We start from the raw sequence: 20610 nt of genomic DNA on the forward strand, positions 1-20610 counted from the left end.
CAGAAATATTTGTTTCTGTTCTTTGACTTAAATTTTTTTAATACCATTTTATATATAGTGACTATGAAACATAAATTATGTTATCATGAATTGAGCACTGTTTTGAAATATGTGTTAATAAAACTGTATACATGTTAAATGCTCATTACATTTGAACACTGGAAGAAATTCTGCAAAAAAAACATTTACAATGAAATGCAAAGTTTAATAAATCAAACGTTAAAAAAGATTAATTATTAGTATATGTTGTTCAAATTAAGGCCAATCCACCATGACTTTTAATAGCTCCCAAATGTTTTGACACCATTTTACAGCGGACCAGGGAGTACTGAGAAGAGGCCCTACATAACAGAAGCTGGACCTGAGGCCTTAGACGAGTGGTACAATATGAAAAGACGAGAGATCAACATATTATGTCCTTCTGTAGTATTGCCACGAAGACGACTTGTCACACAACGGCAACTGTGCCAAAACATCATAAGTGTCATGTTAGGGATTCCGTCAGTGACCTTTGAACTGTATGCAGTGAGTATAATTGATATACAGTATTTAAGATGTAGATATCTAAAAGAACATATTCAAATTTGAAAAAAAAGACATTATCTTATGAAACTGTTTTCCTTAGATTGTTCAAAATCCATGTTGACTTAGCTCCTACAGTTTAATAGATAAGAGGACTAAAAGGATATTTATTATTGTTCATACAAATTTTAAGGGTTGAGGTAAAGTAGTGTATTTATGAATATTAGCATTTTGGAAAATAGATACTTCTTTGAACATATAAATTCTTGTTTTACCTATGAAACCCACAAAAATAATAATGAATCCACAGCTGGTTGCAATACAATTTGATACAGTTTTTTATGTGGATTATTGTCTTCTCGTATTGTATTTATAACATTTTTTTTTTCCATCAGGCTGTTGGAACATTTTGCATAAAGGAAGGAACTCACTTTACTGGAATCACACCACAAAGTCTGAATAATATTTGTCAGGATTTTATGGAATGTGGCACCATCTACATGAGGCTCAATTATTTCTCCTTGCCACAGACAATGGACTCATTCTATAAGAAAGGACTAATATTCCAGGCCTTCATTGGAGCCATCAGAAAAGTTCTACAGCATTATAGGGCAGTTGTGTTGTCCATTAAAGAGAATATGACAGTGCTGAGAATGAAGTTCCAGTGTCATCAGCTGTTTAAACAAATGAGGTAACAAAAAAATGAGCTGATATGTTTTGTATTTATATACTGGGGATTCATTATTATTTCTTGGATACCAATTTAGGGGATTTCTTGGGTACAGGTGAACCATGAAATTAAATGTGCAACGAATAATAAATTGGCTAGTGTGTATATTCAGACCTCTGCAAAACCATGAAATTGAATTTCTACAAACAATCAATTTTTCCTTAATCCAAGAAAAATAGTACCCAAGAAAATAATGCTTCCACAGTAAAATGTGCAATATGATAATTATTATGAGATCCAAATAAATAATTAAGAAATCAAATTGACAAACTATGAATGCTTAACTTTATAATGAACTCACACCAAAGGCTAAATAATGAAAGGTAAAGCTGCCATGTGAGTGATTTGGCCTCCTAGGAGGCTGATGTTTATGGAATTAACAGCATATACTATTAAGAAGATAATGTGGTATGAGTGCCAATGAGACAATTTTCCATCGAAGCCACAGTTTGTTAACAGTAAACAATTAAAGCTCAAAGCATGGCCTTCAACAACAAGTCTTGGCTGATACTAATTAGCAAGCTTTAAAGAGCCCCAATAGTGTAAAACCATTCAAGAAGACAAGCTAATCTATATAAAAAACAAATAATGAGAAACAAATATAAACCACATTAACAAACAGGACCATTAAGCATAAGGAAAAAAGTTTTAACTGAAATTTCTTTTTTCTTTCAGATTTTTAGCAAGGCTTTGCCAATGTGAGGAACAGTTTGACCCACATGCAGATCTTCAGTTCCCCTCTGTATGTAATTCATAATATGCTAATTAAAACTAACACTTTTCTAAATTTATTGATAATGAATGTGATATAAGATATCCATATTTTTCAAAATTAATACTAATAAGGCCAACTAAAATTAATTAGTAGATTTTCATCCAAATTTTTTAAAAAAATAGGGTGGGTGGGAGGATTTTATTTTTTAAATTTTATTTCATATGAAACCATTTTGGGACGAGTTCTTCATATATACAAGTGTAATAATAAGCTTATATCATGTATACACAGGTATGAGGAATCTTACATTATTTTTCAAATCCTAAAATAAATGACTCTAATTGCGGCTTTAGAAACTAAACAACAAAAACGTGTAGAAATGCTCTCTTCAGTTGGACTTTCTACACCAAATGGGTTCCTAAACGATGGTTTTTAGTCCCCATAAAATGAAGCAAATGCATTGGTATGCAACACAATAATTATGAGTACAGAATAAAATGAAAACTCAAACAGTGTTGAAAATAATTAGGGTTGGTACTTATGCATTTATGCAAGATGAAAATATAATTACCATGTAAAACACATGTGAACTTAATAAAAAAAAAAATGTTGTTTAATGACCCTTTTAGGGGTATTGGGACATTTTCTGTTAATCAACAAGAAAAGACAGTCATGGGTAAATCTAAGGGCTTGTGTAAATAAAAAGTGTATGTTAGTCAAGTTTTTAAACTCAATATACAAGTTCGTGTTTCAATATCTTTAATCCAGTCATGTTTTCTATATCAATGGGTTCCACAAGTTTTGCGCTTTGGATTTCTTTCACATTTAAACTTATGACACAAAGTCATTGCATAAAAAATCCAGTTTTCTAATCACAAAAATTTGTGACATACCGTGATTTGTGGTCTAGGACAAAGCGTTTTTCTCGTAACACGAATATTACACGTCATTGTCGTTATCAGTTTTTACTCTCGGAAGATGATGTTGTCATCATATGGGGACAAAGTCCCCAATAACAGTAGAAAAATCAATAAAAAAAAAAAAAAAAAAAATCGGGAAAATTTCCCGAAATTTTTATTGTACTAATGCATTCAAAATCATTCATTTTTTTTGATGTCATGTTTTGAATTCCCGCATCTGTGCAGAAATCTACAATGTACTTCCTTCCGGTCTCGTTTGTATGAAACTTTGAGTAAAAATATATATTTATCAGTAGTATAAAAGTGGAAGGGACGCAATACCAATTTCATTTTTAATAATTCCTTGATATGAAAAAATGAAAAAACATTACCTGATGATAGCGTTTCTTTGTTTACATTGCATATGACGTCATAACTTAAATAACGTCACAACTAAAATCCCTAACAACAGAACTAAAATCAGAAACGTTACGGTACTTCCGTTTCTTCTTTTTTAACAAATATTTAAGTTACAAAAAAATAATTCATACAAGACTTTGTCCCCATTTACAGGTAATGCCTGTCTCATAATTAGAGCAGCAGAATATGTCGACAATCATTTTGGTTAGATTTACTTGAGGTACAAAACCGAAATTTGAAACAGGAAGTCATAAATGAAACGAAATTTTAACGGTTATCGGTAACGGAAACGAACAAAATCCGTAAATTGTAAATTTTATAAAATAAAAAAAATTGGGGCGGGACGTTTTCAGAAGGGGGGGGGAATGAAAATCTATCAATTAATTTTAATTGGCCTAAGTTCATTAGTTTTAATTTTGAAGTTTTGAAAAATAAATAACAATGTCTTATGCATTTTGATCTCAGTTTAAGCTATGCAAAAAATATTGTTAGGTAGTTTGTTTCTGGTGGGGATGAAAAGAAACCTTGTTTTCCTGAGAAGGTATCAAACACATTTACATGACCTTAACTGGGATCAAAATGCAGAAACATTCACCAAAACATAAAATGTGTGTTTTTATTTTAAAAAAAACTTCATCACAATTTTGGCAAAGTTATAAACATTGTAAACATTTCTGAATTGAAAGTATTCAAAAGGCCTGAATGTGGGAAATGTTAGAACCAAGAAATCAAGTGCCAATTGAAATTAAAAAAATTGTCCTCAATACACAAAATTGTTACCATCAGAAAATTGAATCGGCGGTTTTATGAAGCACTCTTCTTATGATGGTTGTTCTCTTTTTCAGGGTATTGAATTACTGAGCTATGTTTACAAAGAGACATTGGAATCTGCCAGCTCTGACAGCTACCCTATGATGTTATCAATCTTACAGACCACTTGTGCTCCTTATTTATTGTAAGTAAAATATTTTGCAACCCCAAAATTTAGAAAAGCTGAGTTCGGGTGACCCCTTTTATTTATATTCTTGTCAAGAAGTATCTTGAAAAGATATATTATGTTAAGTACTGGTATTTGCTAGAAAAAAAATCCTTAAGAATGTCAGAAATCAATTTGACACCATTTGTTACCTTTGACCTACCAATTAAAATTCAATGTGTTTGGAATGGTCTAAAAGTACAAATGTGTGAGGTATCTTTTTATTTCATGTTCTTTTAACAATGAATGTGCAAATGACCTTTTGGATTCTTTTCATAATTTTTTAGTAGTCAGAGTGTAAAATTTATAGAATCCATAGATTTTGATACATGTAGTATTACAATTTGTTTATCAACAGATGTTTAGAAGATTGGATATATCATGGTCGCTATAGAGATATATATGGAGAATTTATGATTCAGGTTAATGAGGACTATATTCAGTTCAGAGGTAAACATAATAAATTACAAATCAGTATAAAATCATTTTGTTTGTAGTATGACTATTTGTGGTGTGCTTACACCAAAACAATCCCTGTGTAAGATAAAAAGAAAAAAACTCATCAGTGACGTTCTAATAGAAAAAAGTTAAAAGGATAGATAAAGTACTAAGTTAAAGATTATTATGGACTGAATATTATGAACCTAAAATTTCAAAAGGTTTGCAAAAATAGCTTACTAGGAAATTAATTCTGGGGGTATAAAATCTTTGTTATTAAAAAAAACAGATTTTTGTGAACAGTTAATATATAAATATGGTTATATCAATAGACAAGGTTTCTGTCATTATTAAAGTATTGAAATCAAAGAACATTTGAAATGAAAGTAAATAGAATAATTGAAAACAGCTACAACACTTATACAACAGAAAACGTTAGAATTAATATGTTCACATTGTCCACATTTTTGCATGTTTAGATTATAAAATATTCCCACGTTGATATTCAAAAAGACTTCACTAACTTGCCAAATATACAAGTGCTGTTCCATAAAATATATATCAAATCAAGGGAAGGCATCTTATTATTGGTTAGTATGGATAGATTGACAGCTTTTGATGAACATGCACATATGCATAAGTGTAAAGTTAATGCAGGTCTCCAGAGTTGCATCTATTAGTCATTACTTTTATGATTTGTTTTTAAGGTGGTACGTAACACTACAGGGAGATAACTTTTCAACTTCGTACTTTATTTGATTTTTTTTTTTTTTAACTTTTTTGGATTTGAGCGTCACTGATGAGTCTTTTGTAGACGGAATGTGCGTCTGGCATATATATAAAATTTAGTCCTGGTATCTATGATGAGTTTATTCTGTAAAAATATGTTCTATTGTTATGGAAGTGTTAAGCTTCTCAATGTTAAAGATTTTTGTTTGCCAAACAGCTATATATGCAATGAAATTTTTTCAAAAACTTTCAAGTTTTTTTAAATTTTATATCTTTGTCAAAGGGTAAAAGTAGATGATTTGTCAAAATTTTATGACAAAGTGTTTTGGTACCACCTTAATGATTTATTATTATTTTGAATTAGCAAGACAAGCAAATAACTTGAAAGAGCAAGAAAAGCTAATATCTTGAACTAGCAAGGAATGCAAATAACTTGAAATGGAGAGAAAAGCTAATAACTTGAAATGTTAGTAGAACATCAGTAATTTTATATATGAATGTTTAATTTCTTTTTTTAGATAAGCATTATTGGACTCATGGTTTTACCCTGACGACCAGTGAAGTGATGGATTCTGTCCCTTTGTTCCTCAGAGACTACGCTAAGAAGATCTTCAGTTGTGGAAAATCTGTCAATCTTCTCAAGACATGCTGCCCTGATGTAAGTTATTGTGGGGGGAAAATATATTTTCATCATCATAATTTCAGTAAAAGACAGAATGTTAACTTTTAAAAGGATTTCCAAAAGAAAAATCTATTATTGATTTGGGGATGTAAGGCAGCGGCTGCCAAACAGTGTCTGTTCATTTTGCATGAAAACACTTTGACAAAATCTTATCAAATTGAGAAATGTTGATTTTTGTGACTAAATGAAGGTCAATTTCGATTTTCACGATTTAACTGTAGACCTTTAAGTTTTGAAAAGTGATACTTATAGCGTTGTCTCTGCAATAACTTATTATGCTCTGACAAAATAATTTGATCTTCACTATCTTAGCTTTTATTATTGATGAGTTTAACACTTTTGAATTTATAGCAAAAAGTATTATTTAGATTGATTTTGGCCTTTCTGAAAACTACAAAAATTAATGTATTTTAACTTATCCTGTTTAGGGGTTCCGACTGCATGAAAATGATGCAGGAAAATCGGGTTTGCTGTCATTCTGACAGCCTCTTGTTTTATGTCAATTGATACAAATGCAAAAGTTTTATTTTAAATTTAGTTCACTTATAACAGTACAAAAAAAAAGCTCAGTTTAAAAACTCAGTTTGTATATTGTAGCATTTCCTGTGTCAGTTAGAAGACTTTGAGATCCCAAGGATCATGGTGACGTATTCTAGTGAAGAAATGGAGGCTATTAAAGTGCAGTGTGACATGTACGTCAGTAAAATGAAACAGATAGCCAATCAAATTACAATGTCTAGAGAACAGAAAAAAGCTAGAGCTGAAAAGGCCAAACAAGATCTGATACGTAAAGCCAGGGAAGTGGCAGAGAGAGAACTGAAAGAATATCAAGGTATAATATATGCTTTTTAGAATTTCAGTTCTCTCCATTTTACAGACATACCAGATATTAAAGCATTGTGACTTCTATTATTAATTTTTATACGTCCGTCAAAATTTTGACGGGACGTATTATGTTATACAAATGTCCAGTGTCTGTCTGTCTATCCGTCTGTCTGTCTGTCTGTCCGTCGTAAACATGCCTCACCGTAACTTGTATACTTTTTGGTGAAAATAAGATAAAAATTTTTTGAGTTATGGCACTTTGTAACTAAAACAGGGGGGTGTTTTTTTTACATGTCGCACCGTATATCAAAAACGATTTTTGATTATTGCTTAAAACTTTACACAATTCTTAGTTATATTAATCTTAAGATCTGTATACTTTTTGGTGATAATTCAAAATTTCATTTTTGAGTTATTGAGTATTTTGTAAAAAAGGGGGTTTTTACATGTCGCGCCGTATCTCAAAAACGATTTATGATTATTGCTTAAAACTTTACACACTTCATTGTTGTATTAATCTAAACATCTGTATACTTTTTGGTGATGATTCAAAATTTTATTTTTCAGTTATTTAGTATTTTGTAAAAAAGGGGGAGGGTTTTTTTTACATGTCGAGCTGTATCTCAAAAACAATTTATGATTATTGCTTAAAATTTTACACACTTCTTTGTTATATTTATCTAAAGATCTGTATACTTTTTGGTCTTGATTCAAAATTTTATTTTAGTGATATTTAGTTTTTTTGAAGAAAAATAAGAGGGGGGGGGAGGTTCATATGTCCCTCCGTATCTCAAAAACAATATATGGTTATTGCTTAAAACTTTCTCAGAAACTATTTATGATTATTGCATAAAACTTTCACACAAGATGAAGAGCGTATCATGCGCTCATGGCGCAGCTGTTTATTTTACTATAAATACAATTGAATTGTTCAAAGACCTGTTATCTAACTACTTTTTTTTTTGGTTAACTTCTTCTTTCTCTTACTTCCTCCTGTGGCTAGAAGCACATCAATTGACAGAATATAGTAGCATTAACACATTTGTAATACAACATTCTATGACAGATAAAGTTCTTGCTGTTAAGAAAAAAGTTGACGAAAGGAAGAGGAAACAATTTGAATTTCTGAAAGATCAAATGAAGACAGATTTACAGGTATGATCTCTAATTGAAGCACAAAGCCAATAAATCTTGTCTTAAAAAATTCTTCACTTCATGCTGTTAAAGGATGTTAGGATAATTTTGAAACATGATTTATTGTGTAAAAACTGTACATAAAGGTTTCTATAGTTTTCTCTTTTGGGTGTATGTTGTAGTTAATTTTGAGAAGCATATATTTTCATCTTTTTACATCCACACTCAAATTTGATGTGAACTTTAATAAAACGTGAAACTTGAAGTCTCTTAATGAAAAAGATTGCCACAATTTCAAAAATGAGATAGGTTTTGACTGAATTAAAAGAAACCTTTTATTAGATTGCTTAGCTAGTGAAGGTTATTATTTAACCTAATTTTATCTTTACAGAGGAGAGCATCTGTAAAGGAGTATTTAACCTAATTTTATTTTTACAGAGGAGAGCATCTGTAAAGGAGTATTTAACCTAATTTTATCTTTACAGAGGAAAGCATCTGTAAAGGAGTATTTAACCTAATTTTATCTTTACAGAGGAGAGCATCTGTAAAGGAGGCAGATAAAGAGGAAGATAGACAGTTTATTGCTAGGGTAACAAGAGCAGAAGAAGCCCTTACAGAGAAAGAGATAGAACTGGAAAGGAAAACAAAGTATGTTTAAACTCCTATCAGTTGATATAAAAATCCTACAAAACAAACCAAACTTCATTTTTATTTCCCACTTGAGTTTACCAAAATTTGTCAAAGTCTTACAGATGTGCATGTATACATAAACTTGCATACGGTCAATTTCTATCAGAACCTGATCATATATTATGAATGTAAATAATGCAGTTTTCAGACAGTTACATGAGACATGATTTACCCAAATATATTACATTCACCTTTTCTGTCAGTATGTCAGTCCATTGATCAATAAAGGAAATATTTCTATCACACATTCTGAGCTATAACTAAACAGAAGGATTTCATATTTTTCCAACAGCTTGAGAGTGAGCACTTTGATCACTCAGACACCTATTTTCTGTTTTTGATACTTCAATTTTTTTATACTGAATACACTTTAACTTTCCAGCATAATGTAAATGTTATATTTGACCAGCACCTTAACAGTGATAAGTTATACTAAATGTGTTAGTGGTTTTCAAAGGACAAGGTTCACTAATGGCACAAAATGGCCTAAAATATCAACTTTATCATAAAACTCCAAAAAGGTCTCAATTTGTTTTGTAAATGGGTCTATTTCAAAAGTATAAATGCTAAATATATTAGTTCTTTTCATAAGAGTACAAGATATTCGCCAAAAGTAAGCCTATTTTGGACATTTTGTCAAAATATGATGATTTTGTGCATTTTTCAGACCTAAAAGCTTTTGAAACACATTGGCCGTCACTTACGATCCAAAATGTGTTGTAACCAAAAGATTCCAATTTTGATATACATTTCATCAAAATTAAAACTTTTTGGATCGTAGATGGAGGCCAAGGTTAATTATGCCAAAAACAATTGAAATTATGGACAAAAAGTACCAAAATTGACCTTTTAATACAAATTATGCTCATTTAAGGGGTCATTGCTCCATAAATAGTAAAGGAAAGTGCCAGAAAAAATATTTTTGTCTTAGTAGTATTATCACAAGTATTTCTATGTGAAATTTGTAATTTTATTGCCCGATTTAAAAAACATAAAAAATTCAGGGCCAATTTTAACCCTTCGTGAACCTTCTCCTTTATCAGCAACCTTCTTCCTGTTTTTCTATACTTTGAATTATGCACACAACAACACTGAACAGGTGCTTCCTTGTTAAATTCTTCGGTATTTTATCATTTATTTGATTTCAAGAAATGCTGCATACAAACATTGTATATAAATTAGTGTTGTCACCGGCTAACCGTTTGAACGACCGAATACCGAATACCCAAAATGCTAACCGGTTAACCAGACTTTTTTTCAATTTTGATAAATTTGGTTAAAAATTTGTATTGAATTCATTAAATAGTTATGTTTTATTCAAAAAATGTCTTTGTGGTAATTAATTTGACAGATCAATTGTCCAGTATAATGATTGTATTGTTAATCCAAAAAACATAAAATTAATTAGAACTTGTCTGTCTGCTTGGGGCAAGATCTTAAGGAAACATAATTAGTATACATGTTTTTGTAACATTAACTTTAAATCAGGCATACAAGTCATTAAAGATTGCATATTTTGGCGTTAATATTGAGTCACTGATAAGGTCTTTGCATCGGAACTAAACACATTTTTTTTTTTTAAAAACAGTTGTTGGCATGACACGGGTTATGTTCTTCTCATATATGTTATGATGGTATGATACTAAACCCCTAACGGGAAGGATTGTGCCTGATGTTCATATGATGAAATCATAATCTTTCAGTCAGTTTAATTGAAGTCTGGAGCTGGCATGTCAGTTAACTGCTAGTAGTCTGTTGTTATTTATGTATTATTGTCATTTTGTTTATTTTCTTTGGTTACATCTTCTGACATCAGACTCGGATTTCTCTTGAACTGAATTTTAATGTGCGTATTGTTATGCATTTACTTTACTACATTGGTTAGAGGTATAGGGGGAGGGTTGAGATCTGACAAACATGTTTAACCCCGCCGCATTTTTGCGCCTGTCCCAAGTCAGGAGCCTCTGGCCTTTGTTAGTCTTGTATTATTTTAATTTTAGTTTCTTGTGTACAATTTGGAAATTAGTATGGCGTTCATTATCACTGGACTAGTATATATTTGTTTAGGGGCCAGCTGAAGGACGCCTCCGGGTGCGGGAATTTCTCGCTACATTGAAGACCTGTTGGTGACCCTCTGCTGTTGTTTTTTATTTGGTCGGGTTGTTGTCTCTTTGACACATTCCCCATTTCCATTCTCAATTTTATACAATCAAATTATTTTACGATTAACTTCATTATTTTATTTTTGATCTAATAGTGTGCAGACCAACTTCTAAATGTGCATCCTCTGTCGTGCAAGGCTTTGTCTTACTTTTAACGAAATGCCAACTAAAAAATTGTGAAATGCAAACCAATGTGAATGTAATTAATGTATACTTGATAGTATGAGTAACATGCTTAATCGTGTCAAATTGAAACACTCCACATTGTTTTCGGAGGCATCAAGAGAAAATGAAAGAATTAACGATTTCAGACATATTTAAATCTACGAGATCAAGCAGGTTTTTTAAAATTTTTCAATCTGAAGTTAGTACAAACGCCATAGTACGGTGTATTTAATTATTAAAAGTCAAACTTCTCCTTCAATCCTCATAGACAAGCCTTATAATGCCAAAGGACAAACTTCAATTAATAGTATTCTAAAATGTAACTTTATGACTTGGATGTCATATTGACACTTATACCACATCTTCTTATATCTATATGTAGGGTACTTTAGATAAGGCCTTCAAACATCAACTTTATCTACCGGATTAACCGGTTAATCGGTTGAACGTTTATCCGAGTAACCGGTTAGGCAAAAGTGTACGATTTGACAACACTAATATAAATATATAAAGTTCAGATTGCAATCAATATATACATTTTCTTCTAGGAAAAAATAAAGCACTTTGATACCCTTACTTGCTTTCAAATATATTTAGTAATAAAATCTTACTAGTGAAATAAATGCACAAGTATGAATTAAATAGAAAATGAAACAACTACAGAAAGATGTAGATATATGTATAAGCCTTGAACTTGATAATGGGAAAAACAACTATTGCAGAACAAGTAACTGAAATTTCTGAATTAGATTGAATTGGATCATACGCTCACTGTTTAGACCAGCAATAAATGTTGTCTATCCAACAATTTTCTTCTGTGGGCTAATTTGCATCAGACTTAATTACCTTTGTTTTCCATTTGATTATTGCATTTACTATTGACACTGTGAGATCATTTATTTGATTTCAAGAAATCCTGCATACAAACATTGCAATCCAAATTTCAAATACAATTTTTATTTTTTCAACATCTATCTCATTGCAGATTTCTAATGATAAAAGCATCATTAAGATTTCTGAATAAACAATAAACAAAATAATAAAAGAAAAACCTGCTGTTATCAGGTATAATGTAAGACTGTATATGATATTTAGTTTTTGTAGGATTAGCTAAAGATGCACAATGAAATTTAATTAGGATAGTAATCTTCAAGAATTTTTGTTATTTGTTTGTCCATAGATATTATTTCTATGCATAACATAATTGTGGTTTGACATCTTGAAGGGAGATATTTCAACTTATGAAATATTTCATAATCATTTCAGAGAAGAAATAGAAGAATACTACAGCAAGCTTACAGAAGAAGCTGCTTTTAGAGAACAGAAAGCATTATGGCGTGTCAGACGAGCTAAATTAGATTTGGACAGAATCAACTTTCTACAACATGATAACACTCACTGGTCGACAGAAATGGAGGCTAATCCAGAACCTAAGGTTGGTTTAAATAGAGAAAAAAAAATTAATAGAAAGAAAAGGGAACGATAAAATCAGTTTTCAAACAAGACATAAACATCCTAGTTCTTAGGGGACATGTTCTGCTGCTAGTGCTGCGTCAGGACAATTTCACATAATATTTGTTCATTGAGGTACAATAACTGCGGTTTGTTATTATTATAATGTTATTGAATTAGTCAAAATAAGAAAAATAAAATACTTGTAGTTGTGTAAATATATCCATTTTCATTCTCAAGATGATCAAATAATTCATTTATCTGGCAAATTTGAAAAATTATAATTTCAAGTTTTTTCATAGATATATTTAGATTTGATCTTTTTTGGTTAGATGTGCCAATAATGAATGTGTTTTTGCATCATCATCATAAGACACCATGATAGCAATTTTTATACGACCGCAAAATTTGAAAATTTTTTCGTCGTATATTGCTATCACGTTGGCGTCGTCGTCGTCGTCCGAATACTTTTAGTTTTCGCACTCTAACTTTAGTAAAAGTGAATGGAAATCTATGAAATTTTAACACAAGGTTTATGACCACAAAAGGAAGGTTGGTATTGATTTTGGGAGTTTTGGTCCCAACATTTTAGGAATTAGGGGCCCAAAAGGGCCCAAATAAGCATTTTCTTGGTTTTCGCACTATAACTTTAGTTTAAGTTAATAGAAATCTATGAAATTTTGACACAAGGTTTATGACCACAAAAGAACGGTTGGGATTGATTTTGGGAGTTTTTGTTTCAACAGTTTAGGAATTAGGGGCCAAAAAAGGGCCCAAATAAGCATTATTCTTGGTTTTTGCACAATAACTTTAGTTTAAGTAAATAGAAATCAATGAAATTTAAACACAATGTTAATGACTACAAAAGGAAGGTTGGTATTGATTTTGGGAGTTTAGGTCCCAACAGTTTAGGAATTAGGGGCCAAAAAGGGACCCAAATAAGCATTTTTCTTGGTTTTCGCACCATAACGTTAGTATAGGTAAATAGAAATCTATGAAATTTAAACACAAGGTTTATGACCATAAAAGGAAGGTTGGTATTGATTTTGGGAGTTTTGGTCCCAACAGAATAAGGGGCCCAAAGGGTCCAAAATTAAACTTTGTTTGATTTCATCCAAATTGAATAATTGGGGTTCTTTGATATGCCGAATCTAACTGTCATGACTGTGTATGTAGATTCTTAACTTTTGGTCCCGTTTTCAAATTGGTCTACATTAAGGTCCAAAGGGTCCAAAATTAAACTTAGTTTGATTTTGACAAAAAATGAATCAGTTAGGTTCTTTGATATGCTGAATCTAAAAATGTACTTAGATTCCTAATTATTGGCCCAGTTTTCAAGTTGGTCCAAATCGGGGTCCAAAATTAAACTTTGTTTGATTTCATCAAAAATTGAATAAATGGGGTTCTTTGATATACCAAATCTAACTGTGTATGTAGATTCTTCATTTTTGGTCCTGTTTTCAAATTGGTCTACACTAAAGTCCAAAGGGTCCAAAATTAAACTTAGTCAGATTTTAACAAAAATTGAAATCTTGGGGTTCTTTGATATGCTGAATCCAAAAATGTACTTAGATTTTTTATTATGGGCCCAGTTTTCAAGTTGGTCCAAATCAGGATCTAAAATTATTATATTAAGTATTGTGCAATAGCAAGTCTTTTCAATTGCACAGTATTGCGCAATGGCAAGAAATATCTAATTGCACAATATTGTGAAATAGCAATTTTTTTTTTAATTAGAGTTATCTTTCTTTGTCCAGAATAGTAAGCAAGAAATATCTAATTGCAAAATATTGTGCAACAGCAAGATTTTTTTTTAATTGGAGTTATCTTTCTTTGTCCAGAATCAACTTAAATCTTTGTTATATACAATATACAATGTATATTCACTTTTTACTACCAACTGATAAATTAAAATAATCTTTACCATTCAGTGATAACAAGCAGTTTTTTTACATCTTAATATTTTATGATGTATTTAAATGAGTAGTTATTGTTGCAAACTCCATTAGAAATTTTAATTGAGATTAGTTTTGGAATAAGGGAAAGGGGGATGTGATTAAAAAAATTGGGTTCAATTTTTCTCATTTGAAATTTCATAAATAAAAAAGAAAATTTCTTCAAACATTTTTTTGAGAGGATTAATATTCAACAGCATAGTGAATGGCTCTAAGAGAAAACAAACATTTTAAGTTCATTAGAACACATTCATTCTGTGTCAGAAACCTATGCTGTGTCAACTATTTAATCACAATCCAAATTTAGAGCTGAATCCAGCTTGAATGTTGTGTCCATACTTGCCCCAACCGTTCAGGGTTCAACCTCTGCGGTCGTATAAAGCTACGCCCTGCGGAGCATCTGGTTGTACTTTGTATTCATTTTGCAATAATTTAGAATTAAAATAATTTTGTTTAGATTCTAGATTTTGATGGATTTATTGCAAGGAAATGTTCTTAATTTAAGGAAACAGAAAGAACACATCATAATGTATTTTATAACTATGTATTGACTAACTTTTTTTAGAAAGCAGAAGATTTTCCTGATACTGTTGCATTGCCAGCCTGGGCAGATAAAGGATTATCAAGACAAAAACCTAAAGTCGTTGATGATAGCACTTTGCCTAAGTGGGCAGTAAAGGGAGGTGTACAGATGCCTGATTGGGCAAGAGATGAACTGGCAGAGTAAGCTAAAATAGAGAGGGGAAAGAAAGATGTTAAAAATTTCTAAGATTAACCATATCAAATTTACTAAAATAGAAATATGTAACAATGTACACAAGAACATGGGCAGATAAAAGTTCAGATTGCAATCAATATATACATTTTCTTCTAGGAAAAAATAAAGCACTTTGATACCCTTACTTGCTTTCAAATATATTTAGTAATAAAATTTTACTAGTGAAATAAATGCACAAGTATGAATTGACTAGAAAATGAAGAAGAAAAGATACAATAACAGAAAGATGTGTATAATATACATATAAGCCTTGACCTTGATGTCGGAAAAAAATTAATTCCAGTACAAGTAACTGAAATTTTTGAATCTATTGAAGTGTATTATTCACTCACTGTCTAGACCAGCAATACATATCCATTAGTTCTTCTCTTGACCAATTTGCATCAGACTTTATTACCTTTGTTGTCTATCTGATTTTGATTTTCTTTAATTCATCAGATTATGAAGGCGTGAATTCAAGAAGATGTAGATAAACATTCAATTCTGTGTTTGCATGACTTGTTTTCTATATCAAAAAGTGCCTTAATTGGTTCTTTATAGTCAAATACTGACAAAACATTTTGAATGTAATCAGATATTTTCAAATGAGAAAGCTTTGTAAAAACTTTCTAAAAAAGATAATCAACAATGGACCTCAATAGATTGTTTCAATTTACTTAATAATAAAAACTTTTTTATTACCATAGTGAAGAAAGTGTATTTGAAAATCTTAATGAAGAAAAATCTCCATCAAAACAGTTACCAACAGCAGGAAGACCTTCAACACCCAGAATGAAACGTCTGCCTTCACCAAGAGTTAAAACAGGAATAAAATTGAATGATTCTTTCTCAGCCAGTGCTGAAACAGAAGAAATTGATAGTCGATCTGGTATTCAGACATACAAGCATGCTAACGCTACTAAAGAAACGGAAGGAGTCGAGAAAGATAAATATTCTGTCAGGCTGGTCGGAGAAATGCATGCTACCAAAGAATCTAATCAGGAGGATGAGTATAAGAGACATATAAAAGTACGGGAAGATAGGCATGCTACGAAAGAAACCGAGTCGAACGATGATAAAATCCGTCCACATATAAAACCCAATCTTATGATGTCATCCACCACAGAATCAACAAATGTACAAGAAAATAACTTTCCAAAATTAAAGAGAAATAAAGACATGGATTCTAATACAGAAAGTGAAGCTGCTATATGGAAAATTAAAAAGCAAAGTGTATTTGGTCATCCATCTCAAATGACAAAATTAGATTCAGTTGAAATAGCAGCGCCAAAATTAAAACGCTCGTTGCATTTTCATGCTTCATTGGAATCGGAGCTAAGAGATTTTGGCATTAAGCCAAGAATAAGGATAAGTAAAAACATGTATGCCTCTAAAGAGTCTGAGCCTTCTGTTATTAAAAGACTGAGAATTAAAAAATCTGAACAGATGTGGGCAACGAAGGAATCAGAAATGATTGACCATGATGCCCTGAGATTGGAGAAGTTTAAGTCAATTAATGTATATGGCCATTCTTCAGACTCAACTGTACAGAAACTGTTGTATGGAGATAAACATAACAGGTCATATGACGAAACAGGTAATTTGCATATTATACAAATGAGGGGGTTACTATTTTGTTTATGAACAATTTACTTCTGAAATCAAACTATTGGTAACCAATTGTGTTTACATGGTTAAAGGACCACTGAAATTAAACATGTGGTAACTAATTTTGTTTTTCACAGTCAATTCAATTCTCTTTTTATTTTAACACTAGTTTTATAAAAAGAATGTAAAATGTTAACATACAAATTGGTTTTGAGAGTTGATATTGAAAATCTATGGTAAAGATACATTTAGCAAGAATAATCTTAGAGATAATGCAAAACTTATTAAGGTTCATTGTTAGCCCTTGACATCACAAGAATTTCCTACTCACAAATATATGCTTGTAATAGTAATAAGGTGTTTTTTTACAAAGATTTTTGTAGGGCATCTTGATCTTGAGTAATTTATTTTAAAAAATTTTCAAGTAGAAAATTAAAGCAAATATAAATCTTTGAATATGACAAATCGAATATGGTCTTATATGAAAACTTCTATCAAACAAATTACAATTCAATTTCTTTGAATGGCTTAAAACAGCCTAATGGGAAAAAAGGTATTCTCAGAATTAATTTGGTTAGACTTAGTATCTATAATAGATCATCACTTTTAGGAATTTTGGTCCTCAATGCTCTTCAACTTCATACTTTATTTGGCCTTTTTAACTTTTTTGGATTTGAGCGTCACTGTCTTTTGTAGACGAAACGCGTGTCTGGCATATATACAAAATTTAGTCCTCGTATCTATGATGAGTTTATTCAAACCAGATTTCTAAGATTCTATAATGTTCAGCAAACTAATTCATCAGGGAAAAAAATTGTATTTTAAGAGACTGATTAATTAAAGTTTTGCAAAATTCTCTATTTCATTGTATTTTTAGGTTTAAAATAGAAATAATAATATGATATAACACAGCAACAATCGATAACCACTAAATTACAGGCTCCTGACTACTATTGATTTTGATTGTTTTTGTTTTTTCAGACACAAAAGGTTTTACTGTAGTTTTGTTTTTTTGTTTTTTCAGACACAAAAGGTTTTACTGTAGTTTTTACAGAAGTGCAGGTTTTAGAGAAATTCACTTATGAGGACCAGTTTGACCATTTAGGTAATTCATTTGTTGATAGAACTATAAGGGACGACATCAAAAGTTCAATGTAGGATAAAAAACTTAATTCACATAGTTTTTTCGCTGACCCCCCTACCCCCCTTCTTAACTTAATTTGGGAAAAATTGATTTACCTATATGGATATATGTAAAATCGATTTTATATGAACAAAACTTTCAGCTATGTTGACCCCCCACCCCCAAACTATTCGATTTAAGTTTTTTATCCTACATCGATCTTTTGATGTCGTCCCTAACTTAAAACTTAATTATATGGGTACGAAGTCCCCAATTACGGTAGAAAAATCAATAAAAAAAAAAATCGGGAAAATTTCCCGAATTTTTCATTCTACTAATGAACTCAAAATCGTTAACTTTTTTTTCAGATCTACTTCCTGTTCCGGTTTTATCCGCTTTTGCGCAGATATCTGTCTTGTTTGCATGAGACTTTGAAAAAATTTATATTTATCAGTCTAGTAAAATATAAGATTGGATCTCAATACAAATTCAATTTTAATAATTGTTTGATATGAAAAAACGTTACCTGATGAAAGCGTTTCTTTTGTTTACATCGAATATGACGTCATAACTTAAAGAACGTCACAGCTAATTCCCTAACAACAGAATCAAAATCGGGAACGTTACGTATGGTATTTCGGTTTCTTTTATCAACGTGATTGAATTAAAAAAATAATACATACAGACTTCGTCCCCATTCACAGGTTATGCCTGCCTCATATTAAAGTACTATTTAGCAGTACTCTGATATCCCAACGTGGAAAAAATGACTCCAAAATATGTGGCGCTTAAGATGGTACCCAACACTTTCACTTAAATAAATTTGGCTCGTTTAATTTTCATAAAATTTTGTCAAAGTATTTTCTTTGACCCCCTTACAGAAATATAAAAATTTCAAAAATTTTGAACCAACAGTTTTGTCAGAAAAAATACACTGGTTATATAGCAGTTTGACAAACACCAATTTTGATCATTGAGAAGCTTCATATTTCCTTTTAACAATACAACGTGATTAAAACGTTAAGCTGATTTTACAGAGTTATCTCCCTGTAGTGTTAGGTACCACCTTAACTTACTTACTGTTACTGTTGATTGATTTACTTTAGTGGATACCAGTTTTGGTGTCTTGAGCAAAAATTGTATTTGATTGATGTTTTATTTAGTGATTTGACAAAATTTTGTATACATATTTGAATGTTCCAAGATTAACTAAAGTATTGTACATGTACATGTATATGTGCACTTCCATAAGGTTGATTTATATCTGACACACCTCATATATAAATATATGCATGAAAAAAAAAATTTCTTCTACTTTTACAACTTATGAATTTCGAATATATTTATTCCAGAGCATGAACCAGCTGTGGATTTGTTGTCATCGTCTGTTTCCACATTGTACGGTGGATTTGGAGATTACGGAATCAATTTACGGTCAAATGTGGACATCTATAAATACATGCCCTTACCTGAACTATTTAAACATTCTGTAACAAAGCCTCTTAGATCACAGTAAGTCAAATATACATAAAAGGGAGATAATATTCAAAGTAATATAAATCAACTGTCCTTGCAAATGTGGCACACTATATATATATACCAACTCTGGATCCACTACACAGAATAGAGTAGGATTTGTTCATAGTCATAAACAAAAAAAGTTCCTGTCATTCAGGTTTGTTCTATTTGGAAGGCACTTTGAAAATGGAGTAAACATGTAGAAAATTACATAATTTCTCTTAAATTTTCACTGTCATTTCGAAGTACCTGCCTAAGTCCCATGTGTATTTTTTTGGAACAGCCCTGAGTAATTTATAAGTTGGTGATTTTCAAATATATTTCTATGTTTTGGTGTCTTTTTTGTTTTTTACTTTTTAGATAATTTATTTTTTCAGACATTTCAATATTTCTTTGTTGTCCTTAATATATAAATTAGCCAATGCATATGCAAATACTTCTGTATATTTCAGAATTTCCCTAGTAAACAAGAGTGTTATAGATTATTTCACAGTAGAACTCCAGATAGAAGAACATTTCCAGGCTCTGAGAAGATATTTATTGATGGGAGATGGAGACTTTTCACAGTTTTTTAGTGATTTACTGTTTGATAAGGTATGTCTAAATATAGAATAGAAACAGATTATTCTTGACCAATTGATTCCATCCAAAAGTTTAACCATAAAGGTGTTCAGCTAAAAGGATCATTTGTAATTTTCTTATAGTAAGTTTGGTCCACAGGGTTTCCATAGTATAGAAATTGGACCACATTTCCCTGAATACAACCTCCTTCAAAGAGTGTGTATTTTTTCAAGCTGTATCAAATAAGCAAATTTTGTTGGAAAAGTGTGACTGTCTTGCCAGGAATAAGGCTTTCAGGCACACACATATAGAATGTTACTGGGTTAAACATGTTAGTAAGATCCAAAACCTCCCCCTTTATGATTTTTTTCCTAATTACCTGTATAGTTTGATCATTTGAGTAAACTAGAAAGTATTTTTTTAAAACATTATATTTTTTCTTTTTTTGGGGGATTAAGTTTTTATCTTTTTGAGATTTATTGAATATCAAAAATTTTCAAAGAAAAACATTTTGAATTTATATATAACTTCAATTTTGATGATGTATTG

At 30.9% G+C, this 20610-nt stretch overlaps 1 protein-coding gene across 4 annotated transcripts in view; it reads left to right on the plus strand.

Annotated features, from left to right (window-relative positions):
* Positions 1–20610, plus strand: part of LOC143054190 (gamma-tubulin complex component 6-like) — a 68848-nt gene that overhangs the window by 39669 nt on the left and 8569 nt on the right. For all 4 annotated transcript variants that reach the window (XM_076227111.1, XM_076227109.1, XM_076227108.1 and 1 more), the window contains exons 11-25: positions 315–525; positions 918–1213; positions 1928–1994; positions 4132–4241; positions 4621–4712; positions 5948–6087; positions 6709–6943; positions 8003–8091; positions 8603–8718; positions 12354–12522; positions 15060–15217; positions 15959–16848; positions 17884–17964; positions 19335–19494; positions 19953–20094. In XM_076227111.1, the coding sequence (XP_076083226.1) occupies positions 315–525; positions 918–1213; positions 1928–1994; positions 4132–4241; positions 4621–4712; positions 5948–6087; positions 6709–6943; positions 8003–8091; positions 8603–8718; positions 12354–12522; positions 15060–15217; positions 15959–16848; positions 17884–17964; positions 19335–19494; positions 19953–20094 (2956 nt within the window). The remainder of the gene's footprint in view (positions 1–314; positions 526–917; positions 1214–1927; positions 1995–4131; positions 4242–4620; positions 4713–5947; positions 6088–6708; positions 6944–8002; positions 8092–8602; positions 8719–12353; positions 12523–15059; positions 15218–15958; positions 16849–17883; positions 17965–19334; positions 19495–19952; positions 20095–20610) is intronic.

The sequence above is a fragment of the Mytilus galloprovincialis genome, chromosome 12 (assembly GCF_965363235.1).
Source record: "Mytilus galloprovincialis chromosome 12, xbMytGall1.hap1.1, whole genome shotgun sequence".
NCBI lineage: Eukaryota > Metazoa > Mollusca > Bivalvia > Mytilida > Mytilidae > Mytilus > Mytilus galloprovincialis.